Genomic DNA, 17,462 nt, shown 5'->3' on the forward strand with positions numbered 1-17,462 from the left:
TGGGCACTTGGTGTAATACCAAGAAGTCACATGAGATATTTTTATGGGGTCAGAGTTAATAAAGAATCCCTTTTCAGAAGAGGTCTTAAAAACATGCTGGGCTTTAATGTAGCATTTAAGTTGTGATGAAATATAAGCACATGCTTTTGACTTTCTTAAATGGAACGTTCGTGTTAACTGGAACCACAAACGGGATCATTTCTTAAGTCCATCAGTCCTTTGGCATAGAAATGTTTGAACATCTCCCTCATATGGGACATAATGTGTCTGCTCAGCAAAATTCCCTTTTTTTAATTGCTTTTAGAGATACTGAATGTAAAACAGAGGTTATCACATTACACATATGATTTGGTGGGGGTTTTATAATAGAATTAATGTAATCTTTCTGCCCTGAGCCAACCCTATGACATCTCAATGGTTAGAGATGAAGCACGTTGCTAAGTCACAACCAGAACAGTGGTTTTCCACTAGAGACGTTATGTTATAATTTGAGGAGATGAAATCACAATCATTCATTAGAAGTCACATAAATGCTGAATTACAACTCCTACTTGAAACCTTATTCCCACACATTTGTTTTGTAGTATCTGCTTTATGGTACTACAATGAATTTCACATACACAACTTGACAGGTTTAAGGTTATTAAAGCCTTTGCAAATGCTTGTTTTGTCAAGTTGCACATGCTCCCTTTCCAGTTTTTGCAATTATACTTCCAATACATCACATTAACAAGCAGAAAAAACAGTTGCTCCTAAGTCTACAAAATACTGTTTAATAGAAAAAAATACCCTAGAGGAGTACAACCACCATTTAGAGGTATTTGATTAAAAATGAAACTCTCATTATAAAGACAGACAGTGTTCAATACTTTGTTTTATGGAATGTGGTGGTATATTGTACTGGACTAGTAATCTACAATTCATGATACTTTCTGCCTAGAACCCTGAAATCAATAAAGGAAAAAAAATAATCAATGTTTCTTTTAATAACTATGCAATGAATAATACTAGTGATAATACTGGAGAAAAAATCCATTCAGAATAACTTCTAGAAAACTGAATTGCTTTTTCTGTAGCAGAGAAAATACTATGAACTGCAAAAGGGTGCAGCAATATATTTTGAAATATCATAGGAAATCCAAGCTACTAAACTATATTTCAAGTTACTAACTTAATTATCATCAAAAAAACATTCAATAAAGCTGGTTTTGCATAACCAATACTAGCTATATTTGTGACAGATCATATTTTAAATATAAAACTGGATCAAATGGGCAGTCAGATTCTGGGTTTTATATACTTTGCATTTTGCACAGTGCTGAAATTTAGCTAACATATTGGATACCTTTCCTCCCTTTCTTCAGAGCTGTTTAAAAAGTAACTTCTGATTATTTGATAACAAAAGTAAACAAGTATATAAATTTTGTTTTGAATGGGTCCTGAAGTTGCTTTTCAACTACAAATCACACTAAGATGTAAGAACATGCCCTAATGATTTTTCAATGAGTGTGATTAAGTGCTGTCTTTAAAATCTGTTTACCTACCACATTTTATAGGGCACTATAGACAGAACAGCCTATCTATGCCAGTGTTGTTAGCTAATGATAGCTAGAACATGCAGTGGTATTAGCAAAGATAAAACTACAAGATACAAGCCTGCTGCAGATTCTGTATGCGTTTCCTCATTGCTAACATCAGCCAAACTCCATACCGCCGTATCTGGACCACTGCAGTTATCTGCCTTAGCTAGAACGCTGTGATGGATGAGCAGAGATAGTATCCTCAGCAAGCTCTGTTCAGCAAGGTATTTAAGCTCTCCTAGAGTAAGTATGCAAACAGTAGCACTGGATTTGATAAGATGTTCCAGATGCTTAATCTTTATTTATGGAGAGCTCGGTTCTGGAGTGATGACTCTTCAGAGTACTCAAATCACCAGCTCAGGCACAGTATAGCTCCATGAGGCTGAGTGACCTGCTGTAGCAACTTACTGCCACCAAAAAACCCTCTTTCTCCTATCCTTCCACAAGCTGACTTTTCTTACTGAAGGCGTAGAAAATTAACTTGGGGAAGGGAAAAAAAAAAAAAGGCAGGCTAATTTTACACCATTTAGTGAGTTAAACCTGCTCAGCAAGCAGTCCGATGGTGGCACTGGATGGATGGATCACAGCCACAAACAAGAGAAAGGAGAGGGAGGGGAAGAGAGGTAGCAGTGGAGCCATCCCTGCTGTCAGTGAGCTATTACGCTATCTTGGTAAGCTTTAAACTATTGATTAAAATTAATTTCACCCATCGGAAGCTTTACACACATAAAATGCTTTCATTTCCAATAAGAAAAGGGCTTACTGGCCCACCATGGATGTGATCAAATGCTGCTGAAGACAACAGACCTTTGGATCAAGCAGAAAGAAACTTCTCTTCTGGGGATGTTAAAACAATGAGAAAAGCTGCAAAAACCTTTTTGATTTTCAGTCATTTTCTCCAATTTCTGATCAGTTCTTGAACTACATTTGATGGTTACATTGACATGTCACTAGAGCTTTTCCAGACTTTAAAACACCCTGAAAATACTCTCTTGTTAATTCACTTCAAACGCTGAGCAAATTCACTGAAAGATTTTTTTCTCTGCTTTTCAGCAGCCTCTGCTTCTTTGTTCATGTATCTAGAGAAAGGATCACATTAGCAGGAAACAAAGAACAAAAGCTCTTTATACTTGAGTCTTCTGGTTTTCAGTCAAGCACTCTGTCCACAAGCTAAATGTGAGGCCTCTGACAACAGGTTTGATTCTTTGATGCAACCGGACAAGGTTTGATTCTTTGATGCAACTGGACAAATGACAGTTACTTTTATTTGTTGTCTCACTTAAGTCCAACTGCTGGGCACCTTGGTCTGTATGTGCAGATAGCACTTAATGCATAAAGTGTGTCAGTTCCAATACAGAATATTTTATGTGTTTGAATGTATGTTACATAAACTAGAATTCACTAAGAAACAGATGTTTAAAAAAACCAACAAAACAAACCACAACAACTTGGAGCAAAATCTAGCACTTCCAGCACACAGCCTTGGCAAATGGGGTCCAACCTTGTTTACGCTAATAATATTACCACAGTAAGATTTAATGAGAATATTCAAACCTTCACCACTAACAAAGATTTGCTATTTAAATAATCATATCTCCACCACTAACTCACCATTAACCACCTCTACTACTAAAGAGTCCCTATTTAAATACCAAATACCAGTTATTTCAGGGACAGGATAGTTCTGTACAAATGAGAACTGTATCGATATTGTTGGAGATACTTAGATGTGCGTTTCTTTACCTAAACCTCTGCAGACATAAACAGTCTAAAATAATTTTGATAAGAAATTAAAACTCGATTGCATAAAACTGTATCCATTACAAACACATCAGCTAAACCACAGTCAAGTTGCTACAGTCCACAGTTTTACCAGCCATCAAAGGCTGTCTTTAGAATGTCTACCTGTAAAGTAGATCATTCTACAAAGCAACATCCTGCCAAATCCCAGGTTAAGTATTCTTGCTATTATTCTTCTCATTACTTTTACCTGCCTTAGAATTTTATATCCTCATCACATGCATAGTTCTATTACTCAAGAAAAGAGTTATGATTCAGTAGACAAAGGACAGGATCAGTTAGCAAAAGCACAGATTTCATTAGCTTTTCCTGGGGTTTGAGTCTTTCTGAAACTTCACAGCCCAAGAGACCAAGTTTCAGCACAACCTCTGCCAACTATTCCACGGACAAGTACGATGAAATGATTGTAACAAAGGAAATATAAAATTAATAGACTGCACACAGACTATATTTTATGAAGAAACTGTCCTACTTCCATCACTGAATCATAAAACAACATGTAAAGATCATAGGGATTTCAAGTAGCCTATCCTTTGTCTACTGGCCTACACATTTCCCAGTTATTCCAAGCACTTATGAACAGTTTGTAAAAGATCTGCCATTACAAAAAATGAAATGATAAAATATAACATATAAATGAAAAATAGATCTTTCACACATGCTTTTACCTGGCTTCTCCTAGCACTGCTCCCATTACCCGATGTTTCTCTTCACATTTGATATCTTCATTTACATCTGTCCCACCAAAGATGATCCCAAAAGGAATTCTGCTACCTGCAAAGCAATGACTACGATGAGAAGCTGACCAACATGTAAAGGTAATGACTAGAAGGCGACATTAAGAGTGAAAAAGTATATCAATAACGCTGTACCACGATGTAAGCAAAAGCCTTTGAAACAGAAACCTGGAGAAACTTTAATTTTTACGGTTTTGGCACTGAAAAAACTCATGCAATAACTATGCACTTTAACAGCATGTCAGTGCTGTGTAGCTATGAGCTTTTCTTTGCCTTTTCATGCTTAGTAAAAAAAAAAAAAGATCAATTATTTTCTACATTTGGCAGCCAACCAAACAGCATATATATTTTAAATGTTACTCAAATTTTAATCAGATTGCAAAATTTGGTCCCAGGTATCTAGCCTCAGTCACTCATTCACTGCCCCCTCAAACATTCCAATACAGTGGTTTGGGTAACCATCCTGCAGAGCTGGTTATTGAAATTATTTACTTATTTTAAATACTGACTTCTGAAGCCGATTTTACTGCTACAAAAAAATGTAGATGGAGCCACACCACTGAAAATGGTCACTGCATTATATAAGGCAGTATATGTGAGCCTGCAACCAAAAGATGGATCCGTGTTTATAACTGGCTGTTCCAAGACCTTCTGTGATCACCCAAGTTATGCAAGTTGTTTTAGGATGCCTTACAGTGCTCAGCACAGTAAGAGTACAGGAAGGCACACTGGATGTCTGACCTTATCAACATTCAAATTTTAGAGTACCAACAAAATCATATATATCCTAGTCATGCCTGCACTCTGGTAAAAGCCTAGTTTTGATACCTCAGAATAAACTCCTACTTGCTTAAGGGTAAAGGTACCAAAACAAGGTAGCGTAGCATTTCTATGCTAACAGTAGCTAGTCTGACACGGACAGGGCCAAAGACTACTTAGATAAAAATACAGAAACCAATATCAGTATAGCAGTGCAAGTTTCCTTTCTTATAGTATTTATTTTATTTGAGTCAGGTTATTTTAAGTAACTAACAAGTTACCAGTAATGTTTTCCCCTTAAACTAATCGAGAGAGCAGACAATAATGTTTACTGTTGATTGTTTCAGCACTAAAACCAATTAAGTGGTCAGTTTTACTCCACATTAAGCCAAGAAATAACAGCCTCATGGTGACTTAATTACTACGTGCAGAATACAGTTTTAACTTCCAAATGGGACTGCAGTTTTGAAAAGAAACAAGTCTCCAGTAAGACAGTCTACAAAGCCTGTTATTAAGGTGACCAATTTTGGGGATTTTGCAGATTCCTGTTAGCTGTAACAGACGAAACCAAAGTTTCCTTCTGACTGTGAACAAGAATAAGCAGTTAGACTGTGTTGCCACTACATGCTATGTACCAAGAAAGGCAGAAAATACGCTTTGTTTTTTCCCTTTTGCTACGGATGGAAGGGGTGAGGGACCAAGGACTCACCTCAGCACTGGACCAACGAGCAGGGCACTAGAGGTTTCTGTGTTGATGGAGGCTCTTGCTTTTGAGAGATAATATAACTGACCTTGAATGTTCATGGCAGTGAAAACCACTGATGACATTTTCTATAGCTACCCACTGTGTCTCAGGGAGTGGAGGGAAAATGCTAGGCTAAATTCAGTGTACTCTCATAATTAAAATTCATTATTAAAAACAAGCACATAAGTAAATCTCAAAGCAAATGGGAAACAAAATAAATACGTTGATAAAGATACAAAATGTACTATATGTTTCACATTTATACTTTAAAATTAAATGAGCTGTAAGATGAGGCTTTATTAACGTTGCTAATTTCCTTAGTACTAAATGAAAGAACAATAAAAAGAATGAAAGACTAATTGCAATTCTGGTTGTTTAAAGACCTTCATTGGCATGTTTAGATATTATACACTAGTAATTGTAGGTGAAGTGAATTAATGTGCACTATCAAAGTACCACAGCACTAATTTTCAAGAGACTTTCTGTAATACCGTATAAAATATATATTGCCTTTCTAATAAATAAAAAAGTAAATAATAATTTATATCATCTATAGCATGTGTTGCTCATACATCCCCAATCATGTATACAAAGTTTCCAGGATGAGGCCCAAAAGACTGGTAGTATGGTACTAATGGTCATATGACTGCAATCACTTTTAGGTAATTTCTTTTAGGTATTTCTTAATATAGGGTATGGAAAGATGAAATGTTACAAGAACCAGGAATGTCCTTTGAATCACTTTTTTTCCTCCAAGAAGTCTACAATAACTTTTACACTTTGACTAGGAACACCTCAGCAATACTACCTACTGTCTTGCTTTTCACAGATTTCTGTTTTATTTTTCTTTCAGTTATTGCAGACGCTTTTTGGAACAGTGTGACTCTGATTTATTTAAATTACTGAGCTTTTGTAAATCATTCAAGTATCAGGCTTTGCAGGTCACTTGGGATTTTGAAAAGCTAATAGCAACAGCATTCAGACAATGCTATGTTAGTCAAAACTGCAATAACATTTTAACCAGATATTTAAAATCCAATCTTATATTTTGTTCCTTAGCAAAAAAAATAAAAGAGAGTTCTCAGGCCTTCCATAACCCTTTTTGAAAACAATTCTAGGTCCTGTCACAAAAACTTTCGCCCCTATATTCCAACAAGAGAAGCCTTAATACATATGTTAGCAGAGATCATCTTACAAAATTATTTGTACTCTGAAATCAGAGCTCCATTATAACAAAAGATGCACACGCATGCCAGACATGAACAATTCAGGCTTTCTGAAAACCCACCAGCACAAACGGCACGGGGACTTCTGAAGTCTGACAACTAGCACAACAGAACTTACACTGAGAACCGATGACAGTATCAAATTATGTGCCTTTGTTCAAATGAGTAATTCGTACGATACAAAGGTGATCTCAAAAATGGATACCTGCTTGCAATTTCAGTAGGTGACAGTGGTTGTAATTCTGAAAGCTCGTACTTCCAGTGTATCATTAATGGCAGGCTAAAATTTTGTTCTACACGGCTAGATACAATAGAAAATTGTATTATTTGTTTGGTAACACTCTGTCCCCTGCATTTTAGCTGGCATGAACATCATCTCAGTTATATCATGTCCAAAAAACTCTGACTCATTTTTGAGCATAAAAAAATCAAATTAGCCTCTCTGCTTTCTTCTATTTGACCTCATCTGTACTTAGCCAAGCCATTGTCCTCTGAAAGAACACATTTGCTGAAAGTACCTTAATGTTAATATAATGCTCTTATCTTAATTTAAAGTACTAAATTATGAAATGCGCTATGTGCTTTAAAAGTACATTTATTTAGTTGTCTCCTCTCTGGATCAGATCTCCCACAGAGAAAGATTTTCAGCATTTCAGAACATTTGTTGAAGTGGATAAACAGAACAAGTACATTACAGGTGGGTTTATACATTTATAGTAATTTATAACTGTTTGTATTTATTCTCTTTTGGTATCTTTTTAAGAGCTATTTTTATTGCAAAATAGAAAGAGGATTACCTTGCAGAAGTCTGCCTCCTTTATAAAGATGAATGGCCAAGGCTGCATCAAACTTCTCTGTGGAGGTCAGATTTGCTATTTCAGTTGGACTTTCATACATGAAGGCGTCTTTAAGAACACAGATGTGACCTGCAGCATGTAGATGACTCCTTCATTATTGGAACAAACAGAGAAAGAATAAAAAAAGATATTATTAATGTTGTAGGCGTGCCAGAACATTAAATGACCTTAATCAAAATGTTTTTCCTTAATAATTATTGCTCTGACATTTGCCTTTATACTAACTTTTTTTTCAAGGAACCATGGAGCTATTTACAAGGGGTTTTTTTCCTGGAAAATATTTGTTACCTTCACCGTTGTGAAGCCAATACACTTCCAAGCAACATAACCTGCATCCATTTTAAGGCCCAAGCCTACAAAGTATCAACATCACAGCTGGAAATCAGCAGAAGTGCAGCATGATCAGGATCCTTCCTGATCGGGCTTCAGTTAACAGGCTGAAAAGACTCCTTTTGAACAGAGTGTTAGACCTTGGTCTTAGAGGTTATCAGATTCTTGTTCTCAGGCCACCACATGAAGAAAGCACCAATATGTGCAGCTAGTCAGTGCTATTAAAAATACAGAACGTGCAAAAAAATGAATACATAAGTAAAACTGGAGAGTTGCAATTGTATTCCCTTTCTGTTTGATTGTGGGTTTGATTGCTAATCTTACATTACCCATTTGTAAAACAGGCACAGGATGATTAATTATAAGAAAAAAACTACACAAAAGTAATTACACAAATACTTTTACAGTCTTCTTTAAAAACTCAATCGCTAAAAAGAAAACAACAACCATCCCTATTCTAGTGTCACCTTACCCCTTCATCTTTAGAGGTTCCTCATACTTAAGCACAGATGCAAAGATTGCTGAAGTCAAGAAATGATTGATTACAGGGAGCTTTACTTTAGGCATTTCAGTGAGCTTTTAGTCTTTTCTTCTATACTCTAGGCTCGTAACTCCCACCACTAAAACCAGAATCAGTTATCAATGTTTCCAATGACATCAGCCAAAAAACATACAGGAGAAGATCTGAATTTTGACAGAAACTAGCACACTGTGTCTGCTGACATGTAGTGTTTACATTTTCAGTATTATGAAAAGACCACATGAATGTTTTCTGCTTATTACATACTGTTCCCGTTGATCTATTTCTCACAGTGTATTAATTGTTCTGGCATTAAAATCCTGCTAACTTAATAGCTTCTTGGATAATGTTGGTTCTTTCATTTCATGATCATTTCATATCCTCCCAAGGAATGTAATTTTCTGTCCTGCAGAAGTTAGTCATTACTGCAAAAATTGGTGCTAAAATGTTATAAAATGTCTTGAGGCCTTGGAAGGAACATATTAGTATTATCAGAAAGCTCCATTGGCGCTACATATGGTGCTGTATTTCTTCCTTATTCTAAAAAGAAACTCATTTCACTTTTAACTTCCCTGTTTGAAACAAGACCAATAAATTATAGTAAGTACTAATAAATAATATAATACAGCCAGATTGTAAGCTCCTTGTTTACACTGCTGAGCAATTATTTACATCAGTTGTCCCATGAACTTGTTCTGAGTACCTGCTCGCCTTCAGAAAGAGGCTCTCAATTTCTATCTAAATAACGATGCCCAAATCTCACAGCTGTGGAAAGAAAAATCTCTCGGGCAAATAGTTGCGATGCTCATGTGTGCATTCCATAATTTCACAGGTGCTCATTAAATAGTCTAGAAGAATTTTTCCCCATCAGTATTCCAATTACCATAAATCACTATCATGTACAAGCAGTATGTTTGCATATTACAATTAATTTGAAAATAACTCTCTCAGGACATCAGGAATCAAAGAAACTCAGCTAGGATCTAACACATCTTTTTTAGAAAAAATAGTAGGAACAAGTATTTTTCATTTCCTCCACAGTTTTGACAGCTCCCAGTCTCACAGCTGAATGACAGATGATTCTGCAGTAAATAAAAAGGGACTCATTCAAGTATTCCAAGGGTCAGAAACTGTGGATTACCTCTATTACTTCAATATTTTTTTCAACATATGACGACTCAGGAGCATGTAAATTTAATATGTTACTAATATTTAATAATTAAAAATCTTATAATTTGCATTTAGCTTAAGAAGGAAAAAATATCAAATTATTCCCAGAATAATTCTAATTGCCAGACATAGAGGCGCCTTAATCCGATAAACGTACAATTGAATTCAATATGATTAGTCACAGGCTTCAGATTATTTGTATATATGGAAATATATGTGCATAAAAGCAATTGGGTAGTATTTAAGTACTGAAATTTACAATGATATTTTCATATTTTCCAAATGACTTTTGGTCTTTACAATGAAAAAAAAGCAGACCAAGATTTCCACACATATGCTGTTATCAAGGAATATGATAATAGGGTGCTACAAAGCTATTGCAGGAGATTTTTCTTGAAGTCACAGATGTCCCTGAATCAAGGCAAGACAGAAGAGATACATTAACCAGATCTTTTCTCCTGGCAACTGGGTATTCACATTATTTTACCATTTCATAAACAAATACTTTCTGAATGAAAAATAAAAATGAACACATATCCTGGTCTCTGTGAATCTGAGAAAACACTGAAAATGCTAAATCTCAGGGCTACATTTTCTCTTTATCGCAGTTTTGCATGTAGCAGATAAATTTCCAAGTGTCTTAACAACCAGTGATTATTGCTTGGATCCAGGATTTGCCTTGCCCTGCCACATCTTTCCCTTCTGCTGAAACTCTGGAAACGGAAAGCCAAGGCCATTACTTGGGGGAACAATATTTCTAAAATGGAGTTTGGCTGTCAGATTCCAGATTGTGGGTGTTTTCCTAGTAACCAAACAGGGATAACTTCAGTCATTCAGAAGGTTTGAAAGATCATTTTTTAGAGTACATTATATTAGTCACTGCTTACACCGAGTTATTTATACATATCTGACTACTGGACAAAATATTTCCCAACCCCACTGTTTTTTTGTTGTATTTTTTTACACTCTTCGAAAATCATGAGGTGTGTAAGTGAAACTTGTCAATCTATACTGTATGCAGAGAGATATTGCTAAAAGGTACAACCCTTTTCTAACATGTTTTCACTTTATTAAAGATTTCTGTAAGAAAACATTTTTTCTCTAACACAACTGTGAAATACCAGGTGATGTTTTACAATGTTTCATTTTTTTATTTCCTACATTATTGATCACTACTTCTCACTCATCCTGGCTAGCAGTCTTCCTTCCTTCAACCTGAATCCACAGTTCACGGGTCTTCACATACACAAACAGTTCCATAGTTCCAAACGCAGCATGGCTAAAGCTAAGACACAAGAGAGTTAAAGGTATTCTTAGCTCTAAAGTATGACAGTTTTGAAATTATCTTTATCTTATGTGATGTCTTCCTCTCAAAAACATTTATGTTCTAATTTTCAACGGATACCACAATGGAATTAATTGCAGACAAAGAATGTTTGATTTCCAAAATGTTCCTGGTAGGTAGGAACTGGCACTTAAACAGCACAAAAAAAGGCTGCATCCAAAAATACTCTCCCTTTCCCTAGACTGTCTAGTCTGTAAAGCAGCTATGCATCAACTACTGTTAAATCTATACAGCACAATTCTAAACTTACTGAGTGAGCAGTCACTTCCACTGCCTTTTCTGAAGCTTGGCCAGAGCTGAATACTTGTAATTCCCACTGAAGCTGAATTACAAGAGCTGAAACCCTGCTTGATCTTCTCTGTTTTTTCATAAATTATCTTAATTTTCTTCATACTTATTAAAGTACTCTTGATTTTATTTCTCTAACTTATCCTTTAAACACCACAGACAAATTGTGTGGGCATGAATGAATAAAATCCACTGTGAATAAGAACAGAAATTAGCAACGAGTGAAAATGGGGAGAGAATCCTTCTGTCTCTATGTTCTGAAGTCACTAAGTATCCTTTGGAAGGACAAAATAACTGTGCAAAGTTTAACCCTGCCTTCTAAATAGGTCTAGCCGTGCAAAACACTTTGAGATGCAGCATACGCCAAGTGCAGGCCATGTAAATGACGGCATCCCGGCTCCAAAGGTAGATGATGAACACGTGCCTGGCAGCTGCCCTGCTCTGGGAACGGCCAGGCAAAGAGCAGCAGAACTTATCAGCACCTGTGCAAACTGATGTAGGCAGGTAAAAGATCTCTTATGATCTATCACGAAGAGAAGAGGATCCCCTGCTGTATGAGTGCTCTTCTGTGTGATTTTAACCGAGGCAGATAGGGTAAGACTAAACCAAAGAAAAGCTGGGGCTCAGAATTACTCCAATAAATGACTAAGCTGAAATATAATTGTAAAGAGGAATGATAACCATTACTGAATTCGTGGGTTTAATTCTCTTGCAGTTGATTACCTGGAGATTTACAGAGTGGCTATCTATCTCAACTGTCCCATTTCAAATGAGAACGAAATAATCTCTCCCCCTCCAAAAAAATTTACATACTGACATAATACTTCATCTAAATCTTTCTAATTAACCAATTAATTCAAGATTTCTATTCCTCCTTACCACCAAGCAATAAAAGATGAGCAGAACATTTCAAGGGGCAGAGAAGGTTCATATATTTTCTTTCCTAACACCCTCTTTGATCTCATTTCTAAGGCTGAAGAATGGCAGCCTAGCCAAAGGCTTTTGCTTAGTGTTTTATTCTCTACTCATTCCTCATATTTTTTAAGGTGATTAAAGATTATGCACACCAATATGAATAAAGCCCACAGCACATTCATTATATTGCTTGTTTTAGCAAGCTGATTTCTAGCCAAATTAGATTCTGGTATCTTTGTCACCAGTAACTTTAAACCCAGGAAATGAACATGTTATTTACGAAAAGATGAAGCAGTTATAGGAACAGCTGTAATACCATAAACATAGTATATCCAGTGATATTAAGCCATAAAACTAATCTGTGCTGGCAAGTGTCCAACCTGGAGACAACTTCATTCTTTCATTTATACCTAACCAAAAGTGCCATAGTTCGATATATTTAAAAAAAAAATACCGAAAAAATAAATTCATAAGCATGTATGCACATACAACTGAGGCAAAATATTAGCTGGAATATACATTTTCTGTGTATTAACACATACGCTACAGAGGTTACCATATGCAGTTAACCTCAGGTATGGCAGATTAGTGTGAGAAGTGACACGTCCAAGCCTTTGGCTATAGACACTGATTTTTATTGGTTTTTAATGGCATAAAGTCTTAAGAAAACCCGTATTAGATGGAAGTATCTGTTTAGGATGGTTTTAGTGATAGCTGTCACCTGACTAGCCTTTTAGTCAGGAAGACAGATTTAATTGCTAGCTAATACTTTTTATCCTGATCAGACTTCTTTTTTTTTCCTGAACGGGCTCGTTTATATTACTACTATAAATAACATTTGTAGTAGGTGATAAGATAGCAACTAAACATTACATAAGTCACTACTTGCAAACACTATTTCTGTTAGAATCCTTTATCATAAACGTGAATTAAACTGACCTTTCACTCTTTATTTTCTTTCTGTTTGAAGGTCTATGTGCATGAGAAAGCAGCATCCACTTTGTACAAGGTACGCCTATAAATCAACAGGATGCTACAGCAAGTCAGCGTACTCTACACAGATCACTGCAGCTATGTTCACAGAGCTGCAAATGATCGCGTTGGCAGATGGTTTAACGTATTACCATGTTAACCATGCTGTTGCATCTCACCAAGCCTATGCCCTCTTTCATACTAAAACACATTATCTTAGGCCACCTTGCAAGAGTCACAGCTGGGGAAGGCTAACCACAACTGCTGGTTACTGTGACTCCCGTAAAGACACTTTGCTAAACCAGTGTCTCTTGATGCAGTATGCTCCCATGACCACAATCAGCCTCGGTGTAGTTAAAAGACAATTTGAAATAATATCTATACTTTTGTTTGTCTGGTTTATTCAGGCTTAGCTTAACTAGAAATAATGTAAAACCTGCTTTCCACTAGATTACCTCTGAATGATTCCACAGTCTAAATGTTTGTCCAACTTTACTCAAAGCTGAAGATGAAGGTAAGTGAATATTTAATTTGCAAAGGTAGAAGAAATAATCTGATGGAGGAAGAATAAGCATTGATGTCCCCAAGAATAACAAGTTTTGTATTATCCAGTGAGAGCAAAAGTAAGAGATGAAAGGAAACGCTGGATGCCACACAAACCACCACACGTAAACTCTGTGCTGACACATACAGGCATAAAAACATGTATTATAATGTATTTGGGTTATGTCAACATTTTATTAATAATTATTGTTTTAAAACACAGAAAACTTTCTCTGGTCCAGCTTTCTCTGGTCTTCATGCTCCATTTGTTTGTATCTTCGCTGCCTGTATGAGTGACACAAGGCGGCAGGTATGTTCTGCCTTCCCGTACAGCAGTCTTGCACAAAACTAAGACTGAACTTGGCGCGACACGAGTGTGAAAAGCTAAACAATGTCAGGGCACTATTTCTATCTATGCATAACCTTAACAGTGTGCGAATGTGCAGATCAAGGTTGGGCAAAAACTTGCAATGATTAGGCTACCCTGCAACATTTATTCTAAGAAAAACAGCTGCACTGTGGATGAAGGTAAGCAGCAACCCAGTCCTTACTTCGGGCCCCAAGAGGACAAAACCATTTGGAAATTGTTTCATTTTTGTGGTGATGATTTGTATTTTTTTTAACAAAGCGCACACCCACACAGCAAAGCCCTCAGACGCGCTGTCAGCCATATCCTTTTTCCACATCACAGAAGTTAATTAACGGGGACATTGGGAATATTTATGCAGTTCCGCCCGTCCGACACCCTGCAAAGCACCGACTCCCGCCCGTGCTCCCACGAGGCGCCCGCTGACCGCCCGCACCGCTGCGGCAGCCCCTGCACAACCGCTGCCCGCGGTGGCGCCGCCGCGGCCCCCCACCCCCGCCCCGGGCACCGGCCCCCCCTCCCCCGCGGCGGACAGCCCCCCCCCGCAGCGCTCCTGCCTCCGAGCCCGGGCCGCCCTGCAGGCGCCACCTGCGCCCCTGCCAGCCGCCCGCCCCCGGCACAAAGGTCTGCGCTTTGGGGACGGGGATGTTTTGGGGGGGGGGGATCCCCTCGGCTCCCCCCTGCCTTACTCCCCGGTCGGACGGGCCGAGGGGGGCGCGCTGCCCAGCCGCAGCCGCAGCGGGGTTCGCCCCCGCGCCCAGGGGCTCGGCCCCACCGCTCGCAGGCCCGGCTCCCCGGCAAGCGGCCCGCGCCGCCCCGGCCCCGGCCAGCGCAGGCAGGAGGGGGGGCGAGGGGGGGCGGGGGCGGGCGGCGGGTTCCCCCCTCCGCTCGCGCCGCCGGGCGGCACTTACCGGATCCTGGCCGCGGTGGTCGCGTTGCCGGTCTGCGCCCGGAGGCACGCCAACAAGAGCAGCCTCATGGCGGCCCCGCCAGCCCGCCCGCCGCCTCACCGAGGGGCAGTGCGGCCGCCGCCTCCTCACCTGCCGGCGGAGCGGCGCGGGGGCCACCTGGCCCGGGCCCGGGGGCGGGAGCGGAGCCCTGCGCGGGTGGCGCCGCCCGCGGGGCTGAGCGCCAGGGCCCGGCCGTGAGGGGCCGGCCGCGGCCTGGCCAGGTGTGGCTGCTGGGAGGGCACCCGGCAGCGGTAGCCCTGGGTCCCGGCGGCGGGGGTGGGCTCCCACTCGTGCGCCGGGAGCCTTGGGGCCCCCCAGCAGTGTTGTGTGTTTGCACTCAACAGCGCAGAGGTGACTGCTCAGATCATGGCCTCGCAGAGGCCTGCGAGAGCTTCTGAGAACATCAGCGGAGGGCTGGTATCGGCCGCCCTACGTGTCTGCTGGTTCATATTCAGTGCAGGAATGGAGAAAAAGCTAATTGTGGATAAGATGCCAGCAACCACAGAAGCCAGAGGAATGTGCTAGAACAAATCAATGGGAGGGTCAAAGACCCGCACTAAATGTCAGGGAAGGCTGTATGACGAAGCAGAGTCAAAGGTGTGTAAGGCCAGGGGAAAGCTCTGGTGAGGAATTGGCACAGGAGGAATTTTATCAGTGTGCTTTCTAAAACTCCAAACCGAGTATTGGAGAGTTTTGTCTCTAATCAGACATGGTAATAGATAATGGTATCAGAACCACCGCCTCCACGGCAGCAGGCAGAATCCAAAGATACGACAAAGCAGGGAAGAGAAACAAGAATAACTTGAACGCATGATGAAGAAAGCTGTATCCCAAACCATGAAGGCAGTCCTCAGGATAAACCCCAATTATAGCCAGAAATGCAGTGAGCAGCCCAGATCAGACGGGCAGCGGGCAGTAAGACAGAGGCCAGTTTAGGGCGTCTGTTGGGAGATTGATAGGGCCAGGTGACTGACTATAGATATCCATGGCCTTGAACTTGATTCAACATTTTGTAAAAACATTGAGAACGCATGCAGGATGTTTGTGGTCATGAGACAGATAAGGAGGGCTTGATCTAACAGAAAACTCACTTTTTTTGCTTTTATCGTAGTCTGGTGCCCTGGTGTAATTCACTACAGGGCCACATGGATGCTTATGTTTCCCCAAGGCTGCAGAAAACAGGGAGAGGTGATCTGCAAACTGTAGTGCCTGTCTGCCGTGGCTTGAATTACATTTCAAGTCTCAGTGTCAGGTAAAGGGAGAAAAATAGGCCACATACAGAGAAAGGCTCTTAAATTTAGTAATTTTTAAAACAGTACTTCTTCAAATAACTTGTGTGGAACACTGAGGATGATCGGTATTCAGGAAGTGAGGGTTCAGAAGTGATAAATACTGGAGTGTATTCTGGCAAATTGTAAACATTTTGGTACACCGGCTCACATTTTGCTAATGGGTCTTTGTGCTGTAGAGCTATGCTCACCTGTCTGCATCTCACTGAGTTATCACTTAGAAAAAATTCAGTACAGCATTTTTCAGGCCAGGTTAAACTCCACCAAAACTAAAAAAAGAGGGCTACAACTTAGAAAGCAACAAATCTTGCTTAAATGCTAAAAATAGCATAAATGCTAACTTAAGGGTAGGCAAGACCAAGCTATTTGCATCACCATTTTAGACAGCATTTCTGGCACTTCCTGGCCCCACCAAAATTTAGAGGGCTTTTGTCAGTCTGACTAGGGTGCTAGCCTTGACCTACGTGGCTTATATGACGTGTATTTGGCCTTTTGAGGGCATGTACCACCCTCAAATCTAGCACCAGCCATCTCTGTTAATCATGGCTGTCCAACTGTCAGTCTAACAGACCTGTAATGTATGACACAACTGCACGAAGTTCATGCAGCTGCCTTTCAATCTCCTGATACATTGCTGCTCTAAATGCTTCCCCAACAGACCCTCCTCCTGGTTCCAAGATCTTCCACGCACACCATAGCTCACCCAGTTGCCATCCCACTGCATCATGCTGAGAAAAGCTGTCTGTGTGCGTGCCAGCCAAGAAACACCTTGCCAGGTTGCTGCAACCCTGTACCTAGAGCAGCCTAGGTAATCCAAAGTGGGAGCATTCCCAATTTGCACGGCCTAAAGCAAGATATCTGATGATGCAATGCACAAAGTCATGTTGTGGGTTAAAAGGAAGCTGTGGTTTTGATATCCGCATGAGATACCAAATTAAAAATAGCTTGGCCATTGTAACTTTTCACCACTGCTAGCTCTAAAACCAGACAGCAGCTATCCAGCACATTTAGTGTGTAACACAAAAAAGACAAAAATGCAAACATCAAAGTAAGACAAAGCCTGCTCCAT

General features: G+C 39.6%; 1 protein-coding gene across 2 annotated transcripts in view; it reads right to left on the minus strand.

Moving 5' to 3' along the window:
* The window catches only part of GLT1D1 (glycosyltransferase 1 domain containing 1), a 58,135-nt gene extending 42,606 nt beyond the window's left edge, over positions 1–15,529 (minus strand). The window contains exons 1-3 of one of the 2 annotated variants that reach the window (XM_056337866.1): positions 15,066–15,529; positions 7,645–7,793; positions 4,049–4,154 (exon numbers count right to left, since the gene is read on the minus strand). In XM_056337866.1, the coding sequence (XP_056193841.1) occupies positions 4,049–4,154; positions 7,645–7,793; positions 15,066–15,133 (323 nt within the window). In that variant the 5' untranslated portion in view covers positions 15,134–15,529. The remainder of the gene's footprint in view (positions 1–4,048; positions 4,155–7,644; positions 7,794–15,065) is intronic. The other variant, XM_056337876.1, reaches the window with a different exon arrangement.
* Between the last annotated feature and the right edge of the window lie 1,933 nt (positions 15,530–17,462).

Source organism: Falco biarmicus, chromosome 1 (assembly GCF_023638135.1).
Source record: "Falco biarmicus isolate bFalBia1 chromosome 1, bFalBia1.pri, whole genome shotgun sequence".
In the NCBI taxonomy this organism is placed as follows: Eukaryota; Metazoa; Chordata; class Aves; order Falconiformes; family Falconidae; genus Falco; species Falco biarmicus.